The sequence below is a fragment of the Acipenser ruthenus genome, chromosome 30 (genome assembly GCF_902713425.1).
Source record: "Acipenser ruthenus chromosome 30, fAciRut3.2 maternal haplotype, whole genome shotgun sequence".
In the NCBI taxonomy this organism is placed as follows: Eukaryota; Metazoa; Chordata; class Actinopteri; order Acipenseriformes; family Acipenseridae; genus Acipenser; species Acipenser ruthenus.
Genome location: NC_081218.1, coordinates 355864 through 381442, shown reverse-complemented (window position 1 = coordinate 381442; position 25579 = coordinate 355864). Strand labels below are relative to the sequence as shown.

At 39.9% G+C, this 25579-nt stretch overlaps 2 protein-coding genes across 3 annotated transcripts; both read right to left on the bottom strand.

The window, feature by feature from the left end:
- Window positions 1–1843: 1843 nt before the first annotated feature.
- On the bottom strand, window positions 1844–5576 carry LOC117435466 (rho-related GTP-binding protein RhoU-like). The gene is made up of 3 exons (XM_034058638.3): window positions 5037–5576; window positions 3740–3798; window positions 1844–3394 (listed from the first exon to the last, which is right to left on the bottom strand). Exons 1-3 carry the CDS (start codon window positions 5251–5253, stop codon window positions 2939–2941), a joined length of 732 nt encoding a protein of 243 aa, XP_033914529.1. The 5' UTR covers window positions 5254–5576; the 3' UTR covers window positions 1844–2938.
- Window positions 5577–9260: 3684 nt separating this feature from the next.
- On the bottom strand, window positions 9261–25182 carry LOC117395832 (reticulon-2-like). Of its 2 annotated transcripts, XM_059004785.1 has the most exons (10): window positions 25051–25182; window positions 23195–23248; window positions 21856–22374; window positions 20664–20855; window positions 14575–14785; window positions 14059–14197; window positions 13014–13083; window positions 12601–12647; window positions 11884–11942; window positions 9261–11066 (listed from the first exon to the last, which is right to left on the bottom strand). In XM_059004785.1, the coding sequence occupies exons 1-10, from the start codon at window positions 25106–25108 to the stop codon at window positions 11024–11026; spliced, it is 1392 nt and encodes a 463-aa protein (XP_058860768.1). In that variant the 5' UTR covers window positions 25109–25182; the 3' UTR covers window positions 9261–11023. The 2 variants fall into 2 exon arrangements, with proteins under 2 accessions (XP_058860768.1, XP_058860769.1); XM_059004786.1 differs by lacking the exon at window positions 23195–23248 and having other exon boundaries at window positions 25051–25169.
- Between the last annotated feature and the right edge of the window lie 397 nt (window positions 25183–25579).

Below are 25579 nucleotides of genomic sequence, written 5' to 3'. Positions count from 1 at the left end.
GGGCTGGACTGTGGGATTCTCCCTGCTCCCAGTCCCTCAGCTCTAACCACAAGGCCTCTTTTCATCAGCCAAACCTAAGCCATGAATCTGGCTCACGCCTGCCTGGCTGTGTCAGGACGCTTGACTGGTAGGGGCCTCTGAAGTGTGAAGAGTGAGGCAAACTCTCCCCTTCTAGTTTTCCTCCCTATCAAGTCAATGTAGCATGCCCTGTGAATCAAGCCAAGTCACTTGGGGACTGAATCAATTTTAATTTTCTTTATCCATGCTCCTCAATCACTTTAGTGTATCTATTTATATTCATTTACTCTAGCCAAAACTTGTTTTTGGCTCTTAACTGTGTATTTAAACCTTGCCTGATCTTCTGGTTCCCAACCCCTCAGTTCTAGCCACCAAAGTTGACCAACCTGTTTCTCTAACGTGTTGGCTAGTGCCTTCTTTGGTATCTTATACATAATATGGCACTGCAATGGCTTACCAGCAGTTATATTGGTTTGTACCTTTATGAAACCCTCAGTATGTCAAAATATACAAACCCAACTGTAGTACAATTCTACCAGTGATAGTTACCATTGCCCATGATTACAGAACTACTGCCATTGCATCGTAGGTTAGTGGTACATTTGAGAAGGGACTGTGACCACAGTTAAATGGTCTTTCAGCATTTTTTTTGGTCCCAGATGAGTCACATCCCTACTGGAACCCATTAGCTGTAACTACATTTTGCTGAGAGTGTAGATCTGACTCTCAGAATATCAATAAGCTTGATTAGATGCAGCCACAGAACACATTATACACACACACACACACATTAAGAAAGTGAATACCAAACACAAGAAGACAGTCTGGTTTGCATTCTACATTGCACTCGAGAAAGTGCAGAGAAGGGCAAGTAGACTGATCACAGGACTTCATGACATGAGCCATGAGGCCAGTTTAAATGAATTAAATCCCTTCAGCCTAGAAAAAAGAAGGGAAAGGAGGGGACTTGATTGAAGTCTTTAAAATCATAAATGCTATAGATAAAGTTAATCCCAGACCCTACTTCAAGAGCGCATAGATGGAAGCTGAGTGAAAGTAAGTTTAGAGCAGAAGGTAGGAAGCACTTTTTTTTTACACAGTGAGTTATAAATGCATGGGACAGCCTACCGGGTGAAGTAGTAGGATCTAAAAAAAAAAAAAAAGACTAGATTCTGTGCTTTTAAATTAGTTGCGTGGTGAATGGTATGTTAACAAGGGACGAGCCTTAAATCGGCCGAATGGCCTTTTCTAGTTGCCAAATGTTTATTATGTAAAGAAGTCAGCCCGTTGCAAAGCCGCCCATGCAATCAACACACAGCTAAATCATTTTCAGCACAGGTGGATTGCAGGACAATAGAAAACACCCTGAAGTCAGTGCAAGGAGCTGGCCTCTCCACTCTCAATCATGTAATCTGTCAGATCCAAATATGTGGAAAAACCAGCATAGCCTCCCATGCAAGCTCACCAAGTCCCACAAACCCATGTCTTAATCCATGGAATGCTACACTAGCAACTAATGGAAACCGGGACAAATGCACCTGACAAAGGGTGGTGTGTCCCGTTATTAATGCCCCCAGCTCTTTGTATAAACTCGATCTTTTATTGCGGATTTAGGTACAAGAATGCAGAAGGGGCAATAAGCTGGGAATACAGAAGGGAAGGTTAATTGTTCTTGTGAGGAATTCTGTTATACCGTTCACATTTTCCTTTACCCTTGCACTTCGAACAAAACCTAAACCAACCAATAGCCAAAACACTTCCCAGTTTTACCTGTAGTATAAAACAAGCTTGAACAAAACACCAGGAAACAGAACTTTGATTTTTTTTTAACTATTTGTTTTATTTCAAAATCATAAGACACAATTCCATTCAAAGCAAACTGCTTCAACGCAGTCCCCATCAGAGGCATGAATGAAACAGGAATCACATTTAAAAAGAAACAAACACACAAACAAACAAACAAACAAACAAGACCATTTCACCTCCAAGTCTTAGAAAATATTGCGGTTAATGTTTCTGGGCAACACAGTACAGTAGGAACCACGATTATTGCTCTCCCCACTACAGATAATGCACAGCAGGGTACGAAACTCACCAGACTAAAAGCCTGAATTGTACTCAACTGTAGAACTAATCTACAGCATTGTAAATATAGAATGGTTTAACTGGGTAGATCATACCCCATTCAAAGATCTGGTCCCAGTTAGAATGGATTCTTTAACAGTATCTCATACATCGTGCATTTCTCTCACTGACACACAATAAACCATATGATTAAAACACAAATATAAGCTTCTAAAAAATGAGAAGCAATAAGATACAAATGTATGCCAGCAGCAGGAGTAGAATGAGGAAAAAAAATGACAAGAGTCTTTTATCAACTGCAATTTGTGGTGGATGTTTTGATCAAACCAGGTCCTTAAATACGCAATACATTGACGTATTGAATTGTGTTGCATATATTGCAGATATATAAATATTTAGATCATATTTCAACATCCCTCTATGTTATTGGGTTCTGATGTCATATAAACAAATCAGGGCCTTGGTTTTTCATGCACAGAAAACTTTATAGCGACCAATTTTCAATTTTATGACCATTGCGCGGCCATAATTATGATTTAATCCAGGCCCTGGTTAGATCTAAACCCTTTAAAAAAGTTACCACTGCTTTACACTTCTGTTTAGTATGTTTTAAAAAGTATTTATTAAAATGATTTCTTAAATGAAAATCCACAGGACTTAACTAAGACATTCTTCCAGAAAGAAAAATAGTTTTCAGAAAATAAATATAGTACAGCTGGGAAAATAAATAGATCCCAATGCAAATTTCAATATCAACTTCCGAGAGCGTCAAAAATCGCCTTGGAAGGTTGATACCTGGGAAAGAATAGGATGAGGAAATAGACTTAGTCAATTGTTACTGCAGGCAAGCGTATTTCTTCCACCAAGATTTGGAGAGCGTTTTCATTTTATCTGCTGTGTTTTTCATTTTCCTCTCTTTGCGTGCCCGGTGCTCGGAGAAACTCAGTCCGGTCGATATCGCTGCGTCGAAAACCTCTTTCAGGTTCTTCTGTGTCAGGGCTGAGCACTCCACGTAGGAGATGGCTCCAATCTTCTCTGCCAGCGCCCTGGCGTTGCTCTCGGGCACCGGTTTCTCCTGTTGCCGGTTCAGTTCAATCAGCACCTTCACGTCTTGGCGAAGGTCACACTGTGTGCCCACCAAGACCACTGGTGCCAAGGGGCAGTGGCGCCGGATTTCAGGCACCCACTTTTCCCAAACGTTCTGGAAGGAGGCAGGGCTCACCACGCTGAAACACAACAGCAGGGCATCGGCACGCGGGTAGCAGAAGTGTCGCAGCTTGTCAAACTCATCCTAAAGGCGAGAGACAGGGCGGAGAGAGAGTTAAACTGTGTGCTCATATCAGTACATTAACAGCTTTGCCCCTGCTTGTCTGCGTACAGTTCAGGTTGAAATGTTTGCACCTAAAGGATTGCGCACACCCATTCATGTTAAATAAAAAGCATGCCTTTCCAGTTCTCTTTATTTGTCTAGTTATTCACTTTTGTTTAAACAGGAAACAAATATCATTCAGATTGATGAATTGGAGCTTGGTTTATCAACTACAGACATATTAGATGGACTTCTAAATACTGCAGACCCAAGCTGAGTTAGGAGACTGGCCCAGCTAAAAAGAACTACACCCTAAATAATTCTTACCTGCCCAGCAGTGTCTCGGAGCTGAAGTCTCACTGGAGTTCCATCAACTTGCACCACAGCTGAAATTAAAAAAATTAAAAAAAACACAGACTGTTACAGTGCTGCAGTTGTAAAGTGGGACGCCTTTTATTTTGTGAAATACTTTGAGGCTCCATTCAATTCTAATCGACTTTTTTTTTGTAAGTTGGCGGCGGGTTTTGGAAAAAATGGAAAATCTGACTAAACACTATGGAAAATTGGATAACGTGTTTAAACAATGCATGACGATAACCAAACAGGACTAGTTGCATGTGTTCCTAAGAAACCACGAACTCCTGGAAAAGAGCGTTGTCTCAAACAATGAGCCCGAGGTTAAGGTTGGAGACGAGACGGTCTCTTATTTCATTATTATTACAGAGACACGTACACCTGTCTATCGCACCGAAACTTTTGCCAGCGTTTAAATGTTTGAAAGGCTTATCGGAGTTCCCACAAGAAAGGGTTGCATTTTAACGAGGTGTGCCAACTTGACATCAACTACACCGTTTATGCTTCTTATGAAGGCATGCATAGAAAATAATTAATTAAAGAAGACTAAAAGCAACTAAAATTGTTGTTTCAATGTTTTATAACACACGCTGCACTGTCAATTTACCACTTTATTATTCAATATATTGTTATATCCAGGTGTTTAGGCCAGTTATTCCCCCCTCCTAGCGCTGTGCCAATTCAATAACCCCCAAAGCTGCCTGCGTGCTTCGGTAGGGGTCTGGAGTTTGTGCCTCGCACCTCTGCCGGGTCTTTCTACACACTGTTTATTTATTTACCAGGAGATTCAACAGCGACGCGCAGCGCGGCTGCTTTTGATTAGCAGCATGCCAAGACAAACTTCCTTTCAGTTCCAAAGTAAATCATAATAAAACATAAGACTGATACAATGTTGCAGGTCAAACCGTAAGAAAGTATAAAAAAAATAAAAAAAATTACGTGCATCAACTTTGAACTGAAAACTATGTGCATGTGCTACTGGAAACGGTAGCCACAATTGTTATACACTAGTTAAAATTAATAATGCACCGTTTCAATAAAAGACCGTGTATAAAACCTGCTACTGTTCTGCAATATATCATTAACTAGTTATCTAAATCATGTGTTTCCCTGCAATGTCCACCTTAAAATTAAACATGTGCAAGTAGCCGTTTCATACTGTGACAGAAATGGTGCATTCAGTTATGGTTCGGGTCCTGCAATGTGTCCAATTACACCCAAACCCGTTCTTTATTAATGTATGCAAGACGATCAAAATAATAATTCTTACCTGAAAAGTCGTCAAACGCAGTGGGCACGTACTTGGTCGGGTATCCATTCGTGGTATAGCTGACAACTAGACTCGTCTTCCCAACAGCCCCATCTCCCAGCAATACGCATTTCACACTCCGCTCCTGTCCGATGCTGTGCCCGGTCTCTCTACCGCTGTGCGGCGGCACCGGAGGAGCCACATGCTGTCCGTAATCCACGGTCTTCTGAGGTGGCATGTTTGCTGTTTTAATAATGTGCACAAATAAATCTCAAAATAATATATCAATATACTATAGGAGACGGTTCAGAAACTTTCAGACAGCTCTGCAGTGTCTGCTAGGCAAGCGTTGCTGTATTAAAAGGTTTAATAAATTCCTCCACGATTTTTTTTTTTTGTGCTGTCACTGCTCCTATCCCAAACTAACTTTGCTCTCTGGCTGTTTTCTTTGGCAGTTCTGCGTTAAAGACCCTTGGTGATTTGCATGTCCCCGCCTTTTAATTCCAACACAATGCCCTTTGAAAAGCAGACGTTCTCTAGTCCCCGCTCCAATTATGCACAGAGACCCTGCTCGAGAATAGAACTCATTACAACCCAGTCTCCGCCCCAGTCAGATTGCTCCGCCCCCCCCCCCCCCCCCAATTGAGAGCTGACGTATTGAACTTTTTTTTTTTTAAATTACATACTGTATAAACTAGTTACAGTGTCAGAGACATTACTATTTAATGCAAGTCATCATTGTCGATTTAAATAGATTTGTTTCACCTACATAGGCATTAATTATTATTATTATATAGTTTAACAAAAAAAAAAACATTCTTGCTGAGGTCTGATGCAACTATTGAATATATATATATATATATATATATATATATATATATATATATATATATATATATATATATATATATTGTAGTATGTAATGTGAAACCACTCAATGATAAATCATTAGAGGATAATAAAAAAAAAACCCTTCTGCAAATCCACAACGATTTGAAATGTGAAGCATCAGATTTAGGAACCCACAATGCTTATATTTAGAACACATTGGATTTATATTGAACACTATGTCTTGGACTGGTCGGGGTTTCTTCGACTGTGCCAAGGGGAGCCATATAAAGAACGCAGGAGGAATGCCTTGACTATGTCTCCCCCTCTCGGACAACTTCTGCATAACTTTAATATTAACAAAACACAAAAAAAAATATTTTATTTATTATGTTGTTCATTTAAATAAATGTGGTGTTTATGTAAATAACATAAACAAAAAAATAAAAAATAAAACAATTAAACGTTGCAATTTTGACCGTATATAAAAACAATTAATCCAGGATAACAGAACAGGTGAATTAAAAAGTACAAATGATAGGCAACGCAGACTTGACTAAAGGCTATCCATTTGTAGTAAATAGTTTACGTATCGATTACAGTTATCTGTATGGATTTTAAATCAGCATCTCTTAGATTAACTGTGACACGATATTCCATTCAGCTACACTTAAAAAAAAAATCTAAAGTTTTATCTATAACAAGTTAGAGATCAACAATGGATTGTGTTACAAAGAACTGTTTGCAGACTATATTTCTGTATTATTATGCTTGTACATATAAACATTGCTATGGGTCCCATCAATATTTGTAAAGTGGAGATCATTTTTAGATAAAGTAATCTTGTTTTTTTTTGTTTTTGTTATGTCTTTCTTGCAGTATAGCCACGCTGTATTGTAAAGAATCCAATACATATCTTCTACGGCTACCCTTTATCAATAAATCGATAATAAATGCACACACACGCACGCACGCACACGCACAAACAAACGCGCACGCATGCACGCATGCACGCACACACACACATTTGCCCTTGAGGTGAATGTAGTGTGTGCCAATTATGCTTTAAATATATCGCCACCTCTTAACAGGGTATGTCATAAAAACGACGCGCAATTGAACGCGCGTTGAACGCCTGGTCATTTGCTGGCGCCACAGGAAAACAATGAAAATCATGATGAGATAAATGTATATATTTTTTTAAACAGAAAATGTCAAGCGTATATTCCAGAGACACGTTCCTATGCGCCCCTTTTGATTAGAAATGAAGTGTATTCACAATGCTAGACGATAGGCTACCAATAACACATCATTAACAGTGTGTCTACAGCATTAATCCTGATGTGCCAAATACTTGCAAATAGACTGCAGTATTTTGGATGCAGCAATTTACTGTAGCAAAATCCATTCATTTTGTCGTAGACTCAAATACGTTGGTAATGTTTTTCTTGCAGTAATACACCAGTTCATCAATGTAGTGCAGTGAAGCCAACACATATATTATTAAGAAAAGTAACCAAAAAGCGTACTTGGAATACAGAGACTGGCAGTAGTAAACCAAGCGGTCGTTCAAAGCAGTTAGCAGCTGGAAAATACACCATCTGTGTTTGGCGTTTTACAGCAGAGGGCTGTCTTCCCCCTTCTGGATATTAAAAGCCAAACGCATTTAAGCAATTGAAAAAGCTGATGAACCCATTATTAAACACGTTTCCATTTGTGTTCGATTTACTAAGCCTACAGATAGCTTGTTCAGTGAAGCTGTAATACAGAATACAGGAAAGAAAAACACGTTTAGTGTTGCAATGAACTGCAGGAAAATCTTGATTGCCTGATTGATTCGATTGTGCTAAAGAGTTCAATTCATTATTCAGCATAATGTACTTCCTAATGTATTTATCGATCACGCCATCGGTTTCTCCTCATTAGGTTGTCTTAGGTTGTTAAGATGATGCTACAAAATAAAGAGGCGATCATTTTCTTGCTGATAAGAAGATTGTTAACATATTGATAACATCTGGCTTGCTCTTATGTTGCCCAGATTGGCCAGTTATTGGCTACTGTGGGTTTCCCCCTCCCCCAAAAGGAAAAATACATAGGACTTATATTTAAGGTTTTATTTATTTATTTATTTATTTATTTATTTATTTATTTTATGTGGCATCATATCAGAATAGCGGTTCGCATTCTCCATAACAGGAGACCGCGTTGACTCCTAGAAATTTCTCACCGGGGAAATGTATTATACTAGCGTACAATACTTTTATTTTGAGAATGAGCCAGCAGAGGTTTCTAATCTTTTGTCCTTGTACAATATAAAAGCTTTGTCCACTAGCTGTGCAAACACAGCCACAGAAAGTATAAAAGCCAGTGTCTTAGCCTGGACTGATGCTGGCTGATTTACATTCAATGGCGATGCCTTTACTCGTGTTTCCGTGAAACGTGTCCCTATTGTCTTGAGAAAATCGATTTTCTTTAGCACACACTGTAAGATCCTAACTGACTATCTGATACTAATTATCAGCACGCTAGCTAAACAAAGGCACACAATGCAAAGGGCTGTTCCTTGATACGCCTACCTAGCTTTATCACAGCACTGCACTACAAAGTAGTTTATCGTGGTTGATCTGATGGCTATATTGGGGACCCCTATCTTGATTTATACTTTAAAAAAAAAACTCACAGATTAAAACATCCTTTGATTTTTAAAAGCCTACGTTTGAACTTCATGCTACTGCAATTTGAAACGAGCATGAGGTGTGTTTATATTTATTTATTGCATAAAAAAAAACTGTGGATGACTTGTCTAAAGTTAACACAGGTATGCGCAATAGTCTCTGCCCTAAAGGTACTCTGTAAAATGTCAACTGTGCCTGAGAAGTAACTACTTATATATATATATTTTTAAGTAATAATACTATCTTTATATAGCCCCTTTCATAGTGGACCACCATCACAAAGTGATTTACAGAGGTAGGCTGTGAACTGTGCATTATATACAGTCACTTAAATAGGGAATTGATTTAACGTCTCATCCGAAGGACGGAGCACAAGGAGGTTAAGCGACTTGCTCAGGGTCACACAGTAAAGCCGGTCAGTGGCAGAGATGGGATTTGAACTGGTGACCTTCTGGTTACAAGCGCTGGACTATAACCACTGGACCACAGTGCCTCCTACCAGTAAGACATTACTGTAGTTAGAATTCTGTTCAATTAAGTTGTAACTGTAATGGATTTTTTTTCAAAAGACTCAAGAAGCCAGTGCCGCCTTCAGTCTATTTGACACTTTGAATTACTAAAAGAACGTTAACAACGGCAATGCCATGCATTTCTTTTTCAATGTCTTGAGTGTATGCAGGACTAATTCATCACTGGAAATTAACACAGTGCTACAGAAAGAAAAAAAAAAAACGCCACCCACTTTTCTTTTGGCTACTTATTTATTGCAAGTTGTTGAAAAGTAGTCTTTTACTTGTTAACAATACAAAAAGAATGCCATTTGGATTTGAATCCTTTATTAAGACTTTGTGTTCCCGCTGTGTTCCCATTGGGGACACTTCAATGGGGACACAATGGCTGAAGCACAAGGGAAGCTACAAAGGGATGAGCCTGCAATTGGTAAGACACCACAATGGTCTCGTATTTGAAATATCAATGAAATCCCAGTGGTATGACCACACAATACACACTTCTGGTAATCCAGTGGGCAATATGGGATCCAAATCCATTGCGTTGCCATTGCTGTGTGGTTTTGGTTTTATGTGGGGAATACACTGATATCATACTGAGATCTCAAGTGAAGTAGTCATGATTTTCAACCTGACAGTGTCGTTTTTTCTCTTAGGTTGAATCTATTTGATTTGGTTGGGAATTAAGTAGAGACAGAGAGTAGGAGACATGTTTGTTCTCACAGAGAGAGTCTAGAATTGGTTACCAAGCCATGCTTTTGCTGCTGAATCTTTGAGATAATCTTTGATCATATTTATCATTATCATCACTAGTTTCTCTGGAGTGAGAGGACAAAGTATGTAGTGGTCATAGTATACAGAAAGGGGTAAGAATTACTCCACCCAGGTATTCAAAACTAAATAGAGGGGGAAAAAAATTGTAATGAATAAATAAATGTATTAATGAATTATGTTTGTTTAGTGGGGTGGTTGTATGGAAGAGGGACTAGTAGGTAAGGGGTGAAGTCTGGGGAGGGGTATTTGTACATGATTTCAAGGGGCATTGGGTGGTTTTTGAAGTTGCTTTTTTGTACAAAATTTCTGTTAGAGAAAACTGAAATTAGATTCTTTAGAGAATTGATGATCAAAGTCTGTTTTTAAGTCTATGACAGTGTTGGCATCTTTAAAAACACCCTGTGAAAGTTTCAGAAGTATCAAACAATATTTTATTCATTAAAACAGATTTGAAAAAAATCACTCATGAATAAGACATGCATTTTTTTTATCATTTAAAAATAAATACAGCAGACGTTTGCCTTATTGACGCGCTGCCTGTTCCGCTGCATTAGGAACCTGGCAGCCGGTTTAGTTTGCTTCCGGTGAATGATTGAACACACTGCACTGAGCTGCACAATTTATTTTTAAAACGACTTCAAAGAAAGAAAAAACAGTTGCATCAAAGATCAGAAATATTTCTACTAAAGATCGCTCTGGCCAGTATAAGAAGAAGAAGGGGATATTTCACAAAATGTTTTTTTTTTGCTTTAATGCATTCTATGTTTAATGGTGCAATATCCTGAAATACCTTTCTTTAAACAGTGAAATAAGCCATTTTGTAGCTTTGGGAATAGTGCCCCAGAAATTGAGAGGGGGATTACTGTGTAGACTGAGGGCCTTATAACTTCGATAACATTGTATTTGGATAGATTAAACATCGGGACAACGTCTATGTGTTGGTTTTCAAAGGGATTAGGAAGGATTATTCACACGTGTTCTCTTGGTTTTACACTAATGTTTTGCTGCTTTCCATTTTTGTTTAGAATGTCTACAGAACATTTAGCTGTAGGATCTTTTCAGGAGGACCATTTTTTTTATGAATCTTTTCTGTCGTTCGTTATATTCATCTCTCCCTGCAGCCCAGTGGATAGGACACATAATTAGATTGGGAGTTCTATACGGTCTATAAAAATTGACAATGAGGATCTCTAATTAAAGACTTTGTGTGTTCTGACCCGACTCACTCCTCCTTGGGTTTGGCACTTGGAATTTTCGCCTGGATCCTAGAAAAGAAGGATATTCAACTGGATTAGGGGGAAAAATCACATAAAAACATGGATCTAATTTCAGTAAATCCTAACTAAATGTCCAATACAAACGATGGTCTATTTGAACTATCTAAACCAGGGGCTGTCCAATGGGTGGCTATAGGGTCCTTATGACTGACTGAGCTTCACAATATGGTGTCCAATCTAAGGATAGAATGAACTCATTTTACTAAATAAAAGATTATGTTCATGTAGCTTTTTTATTTTTAAATGATGTCTCAACCCTAAAATTCTAGGTGATGCAAAACATTTGGCCAGAGCTGTAGTTACTATTAAGCTACTAACTTTGTTTTCATCAGTGATATATTTTTAAGCACGGCTCTTTAAGAGCCCCGGCTAATCAGTATGACTCTTTTAGCCAACACGGCTGGACAGTGCAGATCTTAACAGTGGCTCCACTCTGTATTAAATCGAGGTGGGGTGGTTTACAGAGCCACATATTAACATTACTGAGTACCATAAAATTACAGTGAAATGAGCGGAAAATCAGGTTTTAAGATTTTATTGTGCTGGTTTTAGTAAAGTCCACTTGCCTTGTACCATTCGCTAGAATCCGGTGCTGGATACAATAAGTATATATGCAACAAGGATTTTTTTTTTCTTTTTCTTTCTAAAAACAAACGTGATCCTTATTTAAAGTAAATAACTTTGAGAATCCAGCCCTACATCTTAATCAAACCCTGATGCAAATTCCCAGCTCGCATCAATGCAAAGCTTCCAATTCCTATTTCGCTATTCCCCTGAGCGCCACCAGAGGGTGCTGGGTACTCACTTTGCACGGATGTCACTGAGCTGTACTCTGACCAGCTCCACATACTTGTCAATCTGCACCTGAAACACAGAGAGGACAGCTGAGTCACACATTACACAGCAACACACACACACACACACACACACACACACACACACACACACACACACACACACACACACACACATAAGGAACAAATACACTGGAGATGAACTTGTTTTAGTTGTAATGAAACCGGAATTATGTGTTTATATATTTCTTTTAACATTTTTATAATTGTTTTTTTATGTCCATGTATGTGTATGTGTGTATATATATATACACGCACATATTATTTTTGTATGTATAGTAATTGTTTGGAATTATTTTATTGTTGTATTGTTATTTACTGAGTATGGTCTACTCAGGTCTCTCTTTGTATTAGTATTGCACTATTCAGATTTACCTGTGCTGACCCTGCCTGTGGACACAAAGAGAATAAACTGAAACTAAAATAACATTGCAGCACACAATTTTTAAAACAGCTGACCGTCATGTGACTGACTGATATGCAGATGGAATCCTTGCATTCTGTAATATATAAAATCTGCATATCCCCATTGAAAGACAGTACAAAATGAGACAGATCTGACTTGCTAGCTGGATGACAGTAGGGGCTTGGTTGGTTGGTACTTCTGTGGTATAGACTCTACACGCTCCGTCTCATGCACGCATGGTGAGTTGATTAGAGGATGTTACCTGGTGTTGTCTGTAAAGCAGCGGCAGAGAGAAAACACAGATCACAGCTGGAATAGAAGAGAGACATGTGTCACAACAGGACCCCAGAGTATTAAAGTGGTCTAACTACAGTTTTGCAATTTCTGAGATTCGTGTATTTTGCACAGTTTGGACCATAATTGAATAGTAAAAAAAAAAAAAAAAAAAATAGGCTAAGTTGTAATCAATTGGAAACCGGGTTTACTAGTTAGTGTTCGTTCTCTCACTATGAAATGTTACGTGATATTGTAATTGAAAAGTGGGCTATGTTTAATTACAATGGGCTCTGAAAGTTCATTACAAACTACAGCCTAACGACTGAAGAGAGAAGACCAAATCAACTGTGAATCCCAGCTCTCTCCAGTCATTGAGGTGGTGAGAATAGATGATCTTACCTATAATGAGGAGAGTAAGGGCATTGAACACAGCTCCAATGTAAGTCAGCAAGTACATGAGAACTGCAAACTGAGAACACACACATGGGGTTAACTTACAGCATCTCTGCAATGAAGAATTGGGAGGGGGAGAGGGAAACACAAATATATTTACATGAACTAAATACCCTCTACATTTGCCCAACATATTGTGTATCTATTTATTATACAGGAGCATCATGAAAACTGAAGGGTACATGGAGGATGAAAAGCTGTCTGACAGAGACACTCTCTGACACACTGTGTGGTCACCTAAAGGTTTGGCAGACAGTTTATCTTCCAACACGACAACGACCCAAAGCATACGGCTAAGTCAACATTGGAATTCTTGAAGAAAACCAAGTTAAAAGTTCTGGAATCACCAGATCTCAATCCAATAGAAATGCTTCAGACTGGTCTGAAAAAAGCTGTAGCCATCATTGTAAATCTAATCTGTCTGGGGTGAAGGAAATATGCAAGACAGAATGGGTGCATATTTCACCAATATGATGTAACATACTGGTTAAGAATTATCATAAACATCTGAAAGCTCAAATAAAAGCAAAAGGAGGAGACACAAAATACTAAAGCAGGGGAGCTAATACTTTAGTCATGAAATAAGTTTGTTTGTTTTTTTGATAAATATTATTTGTTAAATAACTAGAAATGTTGTATTTTGCATTGAATTTTATTAAAAAGTGGTTACAGTTTATTAAATGCTTGTTCTTAATCTGTTACCTTGAATTATGGTGTAATAAGCGTTGGGTGCCAACGCTTATTACACTCAACGATATCTGGCATGTTTAATAAAGTCACCTGCATATTCTTATACATAATTGATGTCACAGAGGGAGGGAAAGTGAGAGAAAGACATGAGAGGAGGAGGGACAGTGAGAAGCGAGAGGGAGGAGGATGAGGAGGAGGAGGGAGGAAAGATTGATAGAGATGGAGCGAGGGAAGAGAGTTGGAAGGCAAGAATTAAGTAGAGGGGAGGACAGGACTGACAGAGAGAGATGGATTCTCCTACCTTCAAGGAGTCAATGAAGTCCTCAACGAGAGCAAGTCTCCTCAGCTCAATGGCGGCCACTGTGCCCATTACAATGACCCTGTCGACATAGTGCTGCGTCTGCTTCTGAGAGAGGCTGATATCGATATCCAGGTACTTCCTACACACACACACACAAGCTTTATACAATCACTTTATAAAAAACAGTGCAAGGCATTTCATAGGATTATACAAAACAACAGAAATGTTCTTAGATACTAAATTGTACTACAATCGCGTAATATCACATCCCTGACACAATACAATGGGAGTCCATGGCGATGAGTCAATGGGGCAATTTCATTTCCACCACACTTAATATAACTTTGGGAAATAAAATAATTAGTCTGGAAGGGTTTCTATACATGTAAGCAAGTGGATGTACAGTTTTCAGTGTGATATAGAGCTCTCCTCACAATGCTTTAACTCGTTAGTTATTTAAAGTCTGTTTTAATGAATAATATTTACGAAGCTGCTCTGATCCTGGGCGGGACTCACTGGAAGGGGCTGGCTCCATCAGACTTGTTCAAGACCTGCAGGATCTTGGTGTAGAGCTGCATGCCCAGGGTGACACACATGAGGAGGAAGGCCAGGTTGGAGATGACACTGATGATGCTGAGCTGAGACAGGGAGATGAGCGCCACCACCAGGCCGGTGAACACAGCGCCCGTCCGCTTGGAGTCCTTCCAGTAGATGAGCTCTGAGACCACTGGGAGAGAGACAGAACAGGAGAGGGACAACGAGGTTTAACGAGAGAAAGCCACCAACACGAGAAAAGTTAGGAATGAGATAGCAGGTCTATTAAGGCTAGTCCCATCTTAGCACACCATGTCCCTATTACAAGTTTACCTGCTTTTAAAATGGCTTCAGCTAACAAAATACTTCACTATCCAGGTGTCAACTGTGCAGCTTTCAAAGAAACATATGATATTGTAAAGATCTATGTACATTTTAAAACATGACACACTAGGTAAAAGAAAGTACTTAGTTTGCTTGTCTTCCTATGAGCAAATCTGTTTCACTTGTAATTCATTTCACAGCAGCAGGGTCAAGATTCTTACTGGCTGTAAAGTCTGTCACTCACGCTCTGAAGGGGTGGGGACAATATCATTCTCCAAATGAAAGGACCAAGAAAGTGTCTGAAAGCATGGCCTGCAAATCAGTTCAATGTTTATCGCAGTAACGAGGCGTTAGTTCTTTGTTTAAAACTCAAGATGTCAAAGACTGCCTTGTCTATGGGCCTTCAGGGTTTAAAGCTAAAATGCCTGCAGTGTCTTTCCAACACTAGACACAGATAGGAGCCCCCTTGAGTGGACACTTGAGCCTTCTTACCCTTTGAATAAAACCCCCTGTGCTGATGCTATGCAGGAGAAAGGGTTCCTAGGGCAATAGCAAATGCTACTGTAGGGCACCCAGTTTGTCTTGGGATTCTGGGTAAAACTATGAAGCATGCAGTAAGTTTAGCCAGAACTTTCGTAGAGAGGGAGGGAAAGTGAGTTTGGAGAGGGGCCCCAGAGAGACGTCCTGTTCCTTCCCCCCTATCCAGCTGCTCCAACACCTCACACTGCCCCCCCTCACTCCCCCCACTCTCTCTCCTCAGCTCCAGTCTCACATTACAGCACTTCCTACCACAGAATTCACTGCTAGCCAAAGCTTGACATACCCATCAGAAACTGCTCCCTGTGCATGGGAATAAAGTTTCCTGTTTGTATTGAACTGAGCAGAGTGAGGGAGTAATTCAGCCTCCATGCCTCAAGCCCACCCTGGACTGGAGGGAGCACCCTTCCTCTTAGGGGGTGAAGGAGCAATTCAGCCTCCATGCCTCAAGCCCACCCTGGACTGGAGGGAGCACCCTTTCTCTTAGGGGGTGAGGGAGCAATTCAGCCTCCATGCCTCAAGCCCACCCTGGACTGGAGGGAGCACCCTTTCTCTTAGGGGGTGAAGGAGCAGTTCTGTTTGCATGCCTAGAGTCTGACCTGAATGAGACAAGAAGTTATGTTTTTTTAAATATGTTCCATCCATTAGATTGAGTAAATTATGAACAACAAATCTCTCTGTAACTCAGAAAAGCTTGCAAGTACCCCACTAGAATTTGCAATTATAGGTCTACATTAAATCCCTTGGTTTCGAATGACAAAAAACAAGATTGCTACATAAACTAGCAACAAACAGATCACATATTTTTTCTACAAGGTGTTCTGAAATACAGCCTGGCTAAACCATGTTTTAGACAGCATGGGACACAGGATTGCTCAAATATAAATCATGTGATAAACAGCGCAGCACTGAGTTTTAAAATAGCTGCACTCTGTTTTATTGCCCCCTTGAAGACACTCGTAAAGCGCCTTACAGGTCTTTGTCAAAGAGTCGGTCTAGAATCATCTCAATGCCTTCCTGAGTTATTGATCGCCAAGCCAAACCGTTCAGAACTTAGTATCCCCCGATGGGGAGGACTAACCCAGCTGACAGGAATGCCGTGAAATATGTTGCTCATCCACTTTAGCTCTATCTTGCTAACAGCTCATTCAATTGTATTGAACTTAAAGGGTGTGCAGCTTGCATAAGGGGTGGCACTGAATAGTCGTCTAGTTATATAGAAAGCGACAGTCGACCTCAGGAAACGGTAGCTGACTAATTGCACGTCCCGTGATTGTGAAGTGATTGTGAAGTGATTGTGAAGTGATTGAGGTCATTGAGAAGTGATTGTGAGGTCATTGTGAAGTGATTGTGAGGTCATTGTGAAGTGACTGTGAGGTCATTGTGAAGTGTTAAAATGCCATATAAATGGCATTTTAAAAATGTAATGCAGAAACAGTACGTTCTCAAATAGAGCAAATACATGACTTATAAATATATCGATTTTTTTTTAAGTGATGGCTGATCTAACTGTTTAAAATATTACCTCAACTATTTGACTCTGTGGGTGCTTGGTCGCTTTAAATCTGCCTTTGCCTGGTTTTAAGCTGCTTGAGGCTTGTCTGGAGAATCCTAAGTGCCAGGACTGAACAGTCTTCCTCATTTCATTCAAGTCATGTGACAATATGACCTTTCAACTCTGCCATCCCCACCTGAATGAATTTTTCTTTCAGGAATAATTGCGCAACAGTCATAGCATGCAAACCCTATTTTCATTGGAAACGTAGTCAATGGCTACATTTAAACTGCCACTGGAGGTGTGAGGTCCAGTGGTTAAAGAAAAGGGCTTGCAGCTCCCAGCTCACTCACTGACTCACTGTGTGTGACCCTGAGCAAGTCACTTAACCTCCTTGTGCACCATCTTTCAGGTGAGACATTGTTGTAAGTGACTCTGCAGCTGATGCATGGTTCACACACCATAGTCTCTGTAAGTCTAAGGTGTCTGCCAAATAAACAAATAATAATAATAATTACCACTGCATTGGCATTGGAGGTCAAGGGAATCAAACACGATTCTTAGCGGGCAAAAAAAACAACAACAGCAGCAGTGCATCATTGGCAACACTTACCCAACAGGTAGAGAAACAACAGCAGTAAACACTCCTTTCTAAAGTCTACTGATGTGTGATTGAAACATTGTGCAGTGTAGTAATCCACAGTGAAACCATGAAAAAGCATTGCAAAGAGCAGGATGGACAAGTATATTAACCACTGTGTATATTTGAGCAATTTGGAAAACTAGAGCTAAAATTTTAATAGCAGGTCTCCATTTTGCTATCTGATTTTATAGTCAGTAATATAATGTAATACTCTTCCTATTCCTTGAATAGGTTGTTAAATCACAAAATATATTCAGATATATTGATAAATACATTCATACATATCCCATATGGTTATAAAAATACCAATATAGAACTATACCGTGATTCATCCAATATGACTTATATATAAACTCAGCCCAATAAATCTTACTACATTGTGTGCTGATATAATTAAGCAACAGCTACAGGACATGTTGAGTGAATAAAACAGCTTTCTGAGTGGATAGAATCTGCACCAAAGTCGAAGATGTTTCACAAGCAAGGAAGACTGTCATTTTTATTTAATTTTGATGTCTTATATTTGGATTTAAAACAAAGCCAGTTGCACATTTGCGTCTCCAACGAAACGAATCAGTCACTAATATAACACAGTATAGTCATATCTATACAAACATTGTGTAAAAGACTGCTATTATCATATAGACAAGACACCCCTTTAATATTCCTACAGTATTCGCTTATATAGGATATGAATCCTAGAAACCAAATAAATCACATATTATTCAGAATGGGAAATTGTATAGGAACAAAAGAGCTCATAGGTTTACCTATAGACTCGCAACACTGAAATAACACATAAGGTTCTATAACAGGTTACTATATTAAAGGCTGTTTCTGTATTCAGGGGTTTGCATTTCAAAAATGGATCTGGAGTACATTTCTGCCATTATTCTCAAAACAAAGTTTAAGAGCCTCTCCTCCGACAAATTATTTTCACAGCTCAGCGACAACAACAACAACATCAAGCCTCACCTTTGTTTGCCATATTGGCTGGCGAGTCCCTTCTGCGCCCTCACAGCCTAACGTTCAAAACCCTGTGTGCTTTTTCTAGCCTCCCAGCCTGGTCAGCAGAAAAAAAAGCCAGCGGGCCTAATTATAACTGACCAATCACGGGAAGGGTCACACCTGCTGTTGACCTTTTCCTGGACTGGGTGGGTTGTTTGATCTCCTTTACAAGGCTGTGAAAGCCGCTCCTCCACCCTCACTCGCAGGCTCTCAGCTCTAGCATTTGATATGATATAATACAAGACTGTTGCTATCAACTAATTCCCTTGTCAGTATTTGAAATATGAATGCATATCAGGCTGCAGCAATGCTGTGGTTTATTTTCCCCCACGTGGTTCAACAAGTGAGAGAAACCAAAAAAAAAAACATTAAGAATGACAGTACAGAAAATATTATATACATTTGTGAACTAAACATTTACCAGAACCCTACTTTGGGAAAAAATCTATAAAATGCTGCTCTTTGGCAATGTCTTATTAGAGCTGTCAGTATGGTCTATTTACTACACACGCAGAAGGACTGGCTGTGATATTACTTATTCATTTGGTTTATGCAATTTTATTTAGAGCTGTCAGTATGGCCTGGCGCTCTCAATAAGGTTTGAGCCCAGCTGCCTTGTTGATTCTCCAGTAAATTGCTGACGTTGGGAGAAGCTTCAGACGGGCTGTATCTGCTCCTTCTAATTACCTTCATTCCTCAGGCCCAGGGGAGCCGTCGTCATGGAGACCAGGAAGAGCACTGCACTCAGGCTTCTGTCCTGTAGATCAATACTAGGCCTTAGGCCCCAAGAGGGTCTGGACTAATGTATCCTGTGAATAATGTGAAATAATTCAAGTGAGTGTGTGTGTGTGTGTGTGTGTGTGTGTGTGTGTGTGTGTGTGTGTGTGTGTGTGTGTGTGTGTGTGCATGTGTTTACACTGAATGCAGGATAAACCAAAGTCTGTGAAAGCCAAATAGTCTACTTGTCAGACTTTCAAAGGCTTAGAGGTAGATTTTAAATGGCTCGCAGACTAATACAATGCCTAATGCTAGGAGACCTGACCTTCGATAGCTTACTGTACATCCCGCTGTCTTTTTAAGTGTGCTGTGCCTTGTGATAATAAAGCAATGCCCACTACATTGGGCTGCACTGTGTTTTGCGAATAATATAAATTGTGACTCATATATATATGAGTTCTACTGTCGCAAATGACAGTAGTCTTAAAGCAATGGAAGTGCTGTTGATTTTGTAACGAGCAGTGTTGTGTGACTCATTGCCATTACAGATTCTGACTCCCGAGGTTACAGCAGACAAGTCTGGCTTGTGCAACACAATGGTTTGCAGTGTGTGTGGTCACTGGTTTGTGCTCCACCTTGTTACATCAGTGCTGTGATTGGGATCTGATAGAGTGGCTGCATACGATCCCTGCGGTTAAAGGGGATAAGTGTATCAGTCAAAGTTTGATGCCCAAACATTAAGGTATGCAGAAAGTAGATCTAGTCAATACAAACTGGACCAAATGAACTCCTGAGGACTTTTCATCTCCTTTCTTTTCGACAACAATTCTGAAGAAATTTGGGTCAGTTATTACCACCCAGGTATTAGAGAACTCTCGACAAAAATCATTTATATATTTTTCATTTTGAATTCTCTTTTTGTCTGTCTGCATACCTTCCCAAAACCCTGGCATGCCCACACAAACCCTAACACATGCCCTGTGTGTAGCTTGTTAAACACCTGGGAGTCCAGGTTAATGAACGCGTGTTTATTGAACGAATATCATTGAATGAATGGAGTGAGGCTAAGATAACTTATTTACCTATATCGCAACTATGAACTCCGATTGACCCCCAGTCTCAATCCAAGTGAGCATGTTTGGGAGTAACTTGCATAATAGCAATCCTTTTTCTACCTCTCTGCACCAAGTGTGTGAAATATTAATGACTGAATAGACATCTTCCAACACCTTGTGGAGTCTATCCCGCATTGCATGTCAAGGGAAAAGGGGTCCCAGACAGATATTAGGTACAGGTCCCAATGAAGCGGCCACAGTGTATATTTATTACAGGATTATGAGAACTCACCTGATAGGAGCATGCCTCCTTTCGGGCTCTCTGATTGGGTTAACGCTGTGTACCACTGCTCACTGATTTGCTCTTCCTGACTGTGTAGACCAATGGGGTGGGAGTACTGATGCCCCGCCCCTGGCAGTGTGGTAAAGAGTAGCGTGGTGGGATCTGAGGTCACGTAGGGGTCAGCGCTGGACTGCAGCGACTCTGCAAACAGACAGAGGAAATGTTGTTCATTAATGAATCTCAACTTGTTTCCATGAGCCCGTATTGAGCGCTGATCCAGGTTCTCCATATTTTGGCCCATATTTAAATTTTCCCTTGTCTTCTGGATACTACATTTCAGAAAAAAAACGTGTTGACAGCCCAGTTTGTTTACATTCCCAAATGTAGTTTCAGCTGTAATGAAAAAGTACCCTCCCACATTACACCTGCTTGCCACTGTACTCTGTGATCCAGATAAGAATGTTAATGCTACTACTTTCAGCATTAGGAGGGTATACACACTTCAAGCTCTGTTGTAGCAGCAAAAGCAAAACTGAAATTTTAAAAGAGGTATGCTGTGATTGTAAAGGGGTGATACAGAATGTAAAAACAATTATACATATAATAGTTTGGGAAGATTAAATGCCATTTTAAAAGAAACCACGAAACACACCTGTGTCAGGTGAGGGTTATTAGCAGGAGTGAAGTCTGGCCTTCCAACATAGGGAGGTGCTATTGCTATTGAGGCTAATTTCCCTTTCCTTACCAAGATGGATCTGACACAGGTCTAGGGCCGGGTTTGCAGTGGACATCTTGGTAAGGGCAGCCACACAGGTACACAGGTGCTCCTGCTGGTTCCTTCAATACAGTGATTGGCTATTGCTCGATTGATGGGTCTGAGTCTGGAGCATATAGGGAACTGTGTGAGCTTGGGGAGTTAGTTCTGTTTGGGGAATATGAGGGAGTGAGAAGACCAGAAAAAGGAGCTCTAACTTTCCTATGAACACTTGTTTGTCAATGTAACCAGGGGCACTCTCTGTGACCAAGGGGGCCAGTTCAGACTTGGTGGATTTAATCAAGGAGCCATACTCGTCTGTGCCTGGCTCCTGTTTGGACTTACCGCTCAAAGGCTGAGACTCCCTCGCAAGAGTTGGACCAAAACCGTGAACATTGTAAATATTGTAAATAAATATGTTTTCTAGTAGATTAGGGGGACTCTTACCAGGGATTACTGAACTCCTGGGAGTGACATCCTCCGTCTCGGAAATCTGTCCATCCGGAATTCTGTCCCTCTGTCCTCCCAAGGGCTCTGAAATCCCAGGCTGGAGATGGTATTCCAAGCTCCACTCAGGAGTGCCCTGAAGGTCCTCGGATAAACCCTGTTCCCAAGTCTTGGAATCTTCCACTAAGGAAAAAGCGGGATCCCACTGTGCAAAGGAGTCATCCCCCAGTGGAGAGCTCCTGGTCGTGTCGGGGAGGAGAGTCTCGGCTGTGTCAGTCCTGCTCAGTCCAGCCGTCCGGCTCTGCCTCCTCCTCGCCCCCACAGAGTCCTGTTGTGATTGGCCGGCCTCCGGTTCCGCGAAGGTGATGTAGGAGAAGGTGAGCTCACAGGAGTTCTGGCAAGGGGTCCCCCAAACCAGCGGGCAGCCTCCCCCACCCCCCACCTCCTCCTCCTCCTCTTCATCCTTCGACCAGTCCCGAGCTGTCTGCAGCTCAGGGAAATCTGACTCTTCATCTCTGCCTGGAAAACAAGGAGATCGTATTCAACAGCGTGCTCAATTCAGAATCTATTGTCTTACACAAGGAAACGGTATTCAACAGCGTGCTCAATTCAGAATCTATTGTCTTACACAAGGAGACCGTATTCAACAGCGTGCTCAATTCAGAATCTATTGTCTTACACAAGGAGACCGTATTCAACAGCGTGCTCAATTCAGAATCTATTGTCTTACACAAGGAGACCGTATTCAACAGCGTGCTCAATTCAGAATCTATTGTCTTACATTATTACTCCCCCCCCACCCCCCACCCCCCGTAGGGGTCAACGAAGGTTAAATTAAGATTGTGAGCATTCTTGAGAACACTTTGCTGAGCACAGCTACAAAGTATGCTGTTATCAACAGAGTTGCTTTTCTCCTCAAGACAGGGAATTGATCAACTAGGCTACATTTGACCTTGTGTACAGCTATGGCCAAAAGTTTTGCATCACTCTATAGAATTAACTAAATTTGCTTTTTTAAATTAAACCCGCTGAATAATATTATGTTAACATATTGAATTAGATACCACTTTGTAGTCTTCCATGTACTTAACAGAAAACGGACAAAAACTGGAAAAATCTGACATTTCGAAATCTAACATGAAATACTGTACAACTATTATGGTTTCCAGTAGACTTTTGCGATATCATTTTGTAGTTTCTTTGATTACATGAAGTTAAATGAAAGATCTAAATTATGTTCACAATTTTTTTTTTAATTATCTCAATCCTAAAATTGTAGGTGATGAAAACTTTTGGCCAGAGCTGTAGATCTCTCTCTTGTTGTCTAGGTGTCACTTACCTTCAGTGCTGGAAGGGGTGGAGTCAGGTGTGGTGGAGATAGAACCAGATTCCTCTGTAACCAATCAGAGTGGGACAATATTAATGATGGGATGGCTAGTAACTATGGAAACTAAAGCTGAGGGAACACGAAGCCCCTTTGTGTCTTGGAACTTGGTTTCAGGAAACTACGGTTCAGGCCACTGCATGGCACACCAGGGGAGACTTGGGGTTTGATACAGCAAATGTCTGGTTTTAGCTTCCTTTATATATATAATATTCAAATAAACAATACCATAAAATAGTTATTACAGAACAATACTTAAGTTTATACAAATAAATATAGAAACCAGGTCATTTAAAAATAATAATAGAATTACAGTACTAAAAACAGCATTAATTAAACCAATATATTCAGTTGAAATATACTGTAGCATATAGTTGTATGAAGCTAAACAAACTCATCTAAAACAAAACTATTGCACTTGTTTCCCTCTTTAGTAATATATAATTTGTTCTAAATTAATTGTACATAAAATTAATCTACGTGTGTCCTGTTTTTTTTTACATACTTATATATATAGTCTAAAGATCAGTGGTGGTGGTCTTTCTGTGGTCTGTGAAATGTTTGCTTTTATCTGCCCTGAATCCTGCTGCTTGGAGTCATACTGACCTTTCCCCTGTAAGTAACATGGTCACTTATATATGAACATAATTTAGATATCTGGTTTAACATCGTGTGATCACAGACACTATAGAATGATATCGGAAAAGTCTACCTCAAGCCATAATAGTAGTACAGTATTTCATGTTAGATTTTGAAATGTCACATTTCTCAATTTTTGTCAGTTTTTTGTTAAGTATATGGAAAACTACAAAGCAGAATGCAATTCAATATGTTAACAAAACATTATTCAGCAGGTTTCATTCGACTTTATGAAGCAAAATCTGTGAATTCTATAGGGTGTATTTTTTCAACCACACCTTTAAATTCTCTTAAGCTCCTAAGCTGACTTCTATTGGAACAGTAATTGTTACCCTTTTCACTGGAGTATGTCACAGACTGGAGAAAACTGCTTTGTGTTCAGACTCTCACACGCACACACACACACACACATGCACACACACACACACGCATGCACACACACACACACACACGCACATACGCATGCACACACACACATGTATATAAGGAAGGATTGGCTTTGTTCTTTGACTGTATTGACTTCATCAGGTTCTAAGACCAAGCTGTGAGAGATGGTTATCATATGCCTTCAGTAATGTGCAGCTGCAGAGGTTCTGTATAATCTATAGGAAATTATGATAAATATATAAGCACCCTTTGTCAATGGGAACACAAAGACATCTCACAAGAAAATGTGACAGAGATACGTACTGTATATGCCTGTATGCTGACATACATATGTATTTATGTAGCATATGCAGCACATATGTATATTATGAATTGATGTATAGATAAAGACTAATTTGTTAAAATGTTTATCTAATTTAATTACTAAATGGCTTTTTTTAGTGCTATTCATATACTTACATCCATATCTATACATATTTAAATAGAAAGCTATTTTGATATACACATAAACACATGCATACATGCTTTCAAACATATAATGCTATACATATGTTGTTACATATATACAGGTACTACATTTAAACATACGCAAATATGTACATACCTACTACATATATCCAGTACAGATACATACATACATACATACATACATACATACATACACCGGATGGATACAGTGATAGGTGGCTCCATTCATCCTCCCATATTTTTCTTCATTCGTACAAAGACAGGGTGGCTACCCACACAAACAGAGCAAAATGTGTAACAACGAGATCAATACATACTGCAGCGGGCAAACCCTAAAACCTGGCCCATGCTCCATTCAGCACCATCGGGGCCCATTGCAACTGGAGTCCCTGACCAGCTCCTATTGCTGCTGCTGCTACCAGCTCTCTCCTAACCCCCGTTTCCCTCTTCCACTCCCTCCCTCCCTGTCAGGTCCTCTCCTTTCTCTCTGTATCGCTCCTACTTTCTTTCTTGTCTCGGTCTCTCTGTTTCACTGTCTATTTAATTGCCAGGCTGCAAGCACTTTGTTGTGAGTGAGCGTGGGGTGGGGGGAGGGGGGGTGTAGAGAGAGAGGGGGTATATAGAAGGGCAGATGGGAAGGCGGAGGGGTATGGCAGCCTAGGTTGGACAGATCTTTGTTCTCTTTATGTATTTATTTATTTCACTGTCTTCCATCGATATGTAACTATTTAAATGTAATTATTTACTGTATTCTTTACTTTGCTCTTATTTGAATTTGATCTTATTTTCTACTGATTTTATTGTACTTTATAACTGCTCTTAACCGTACTGTGATATTTTGTAAGG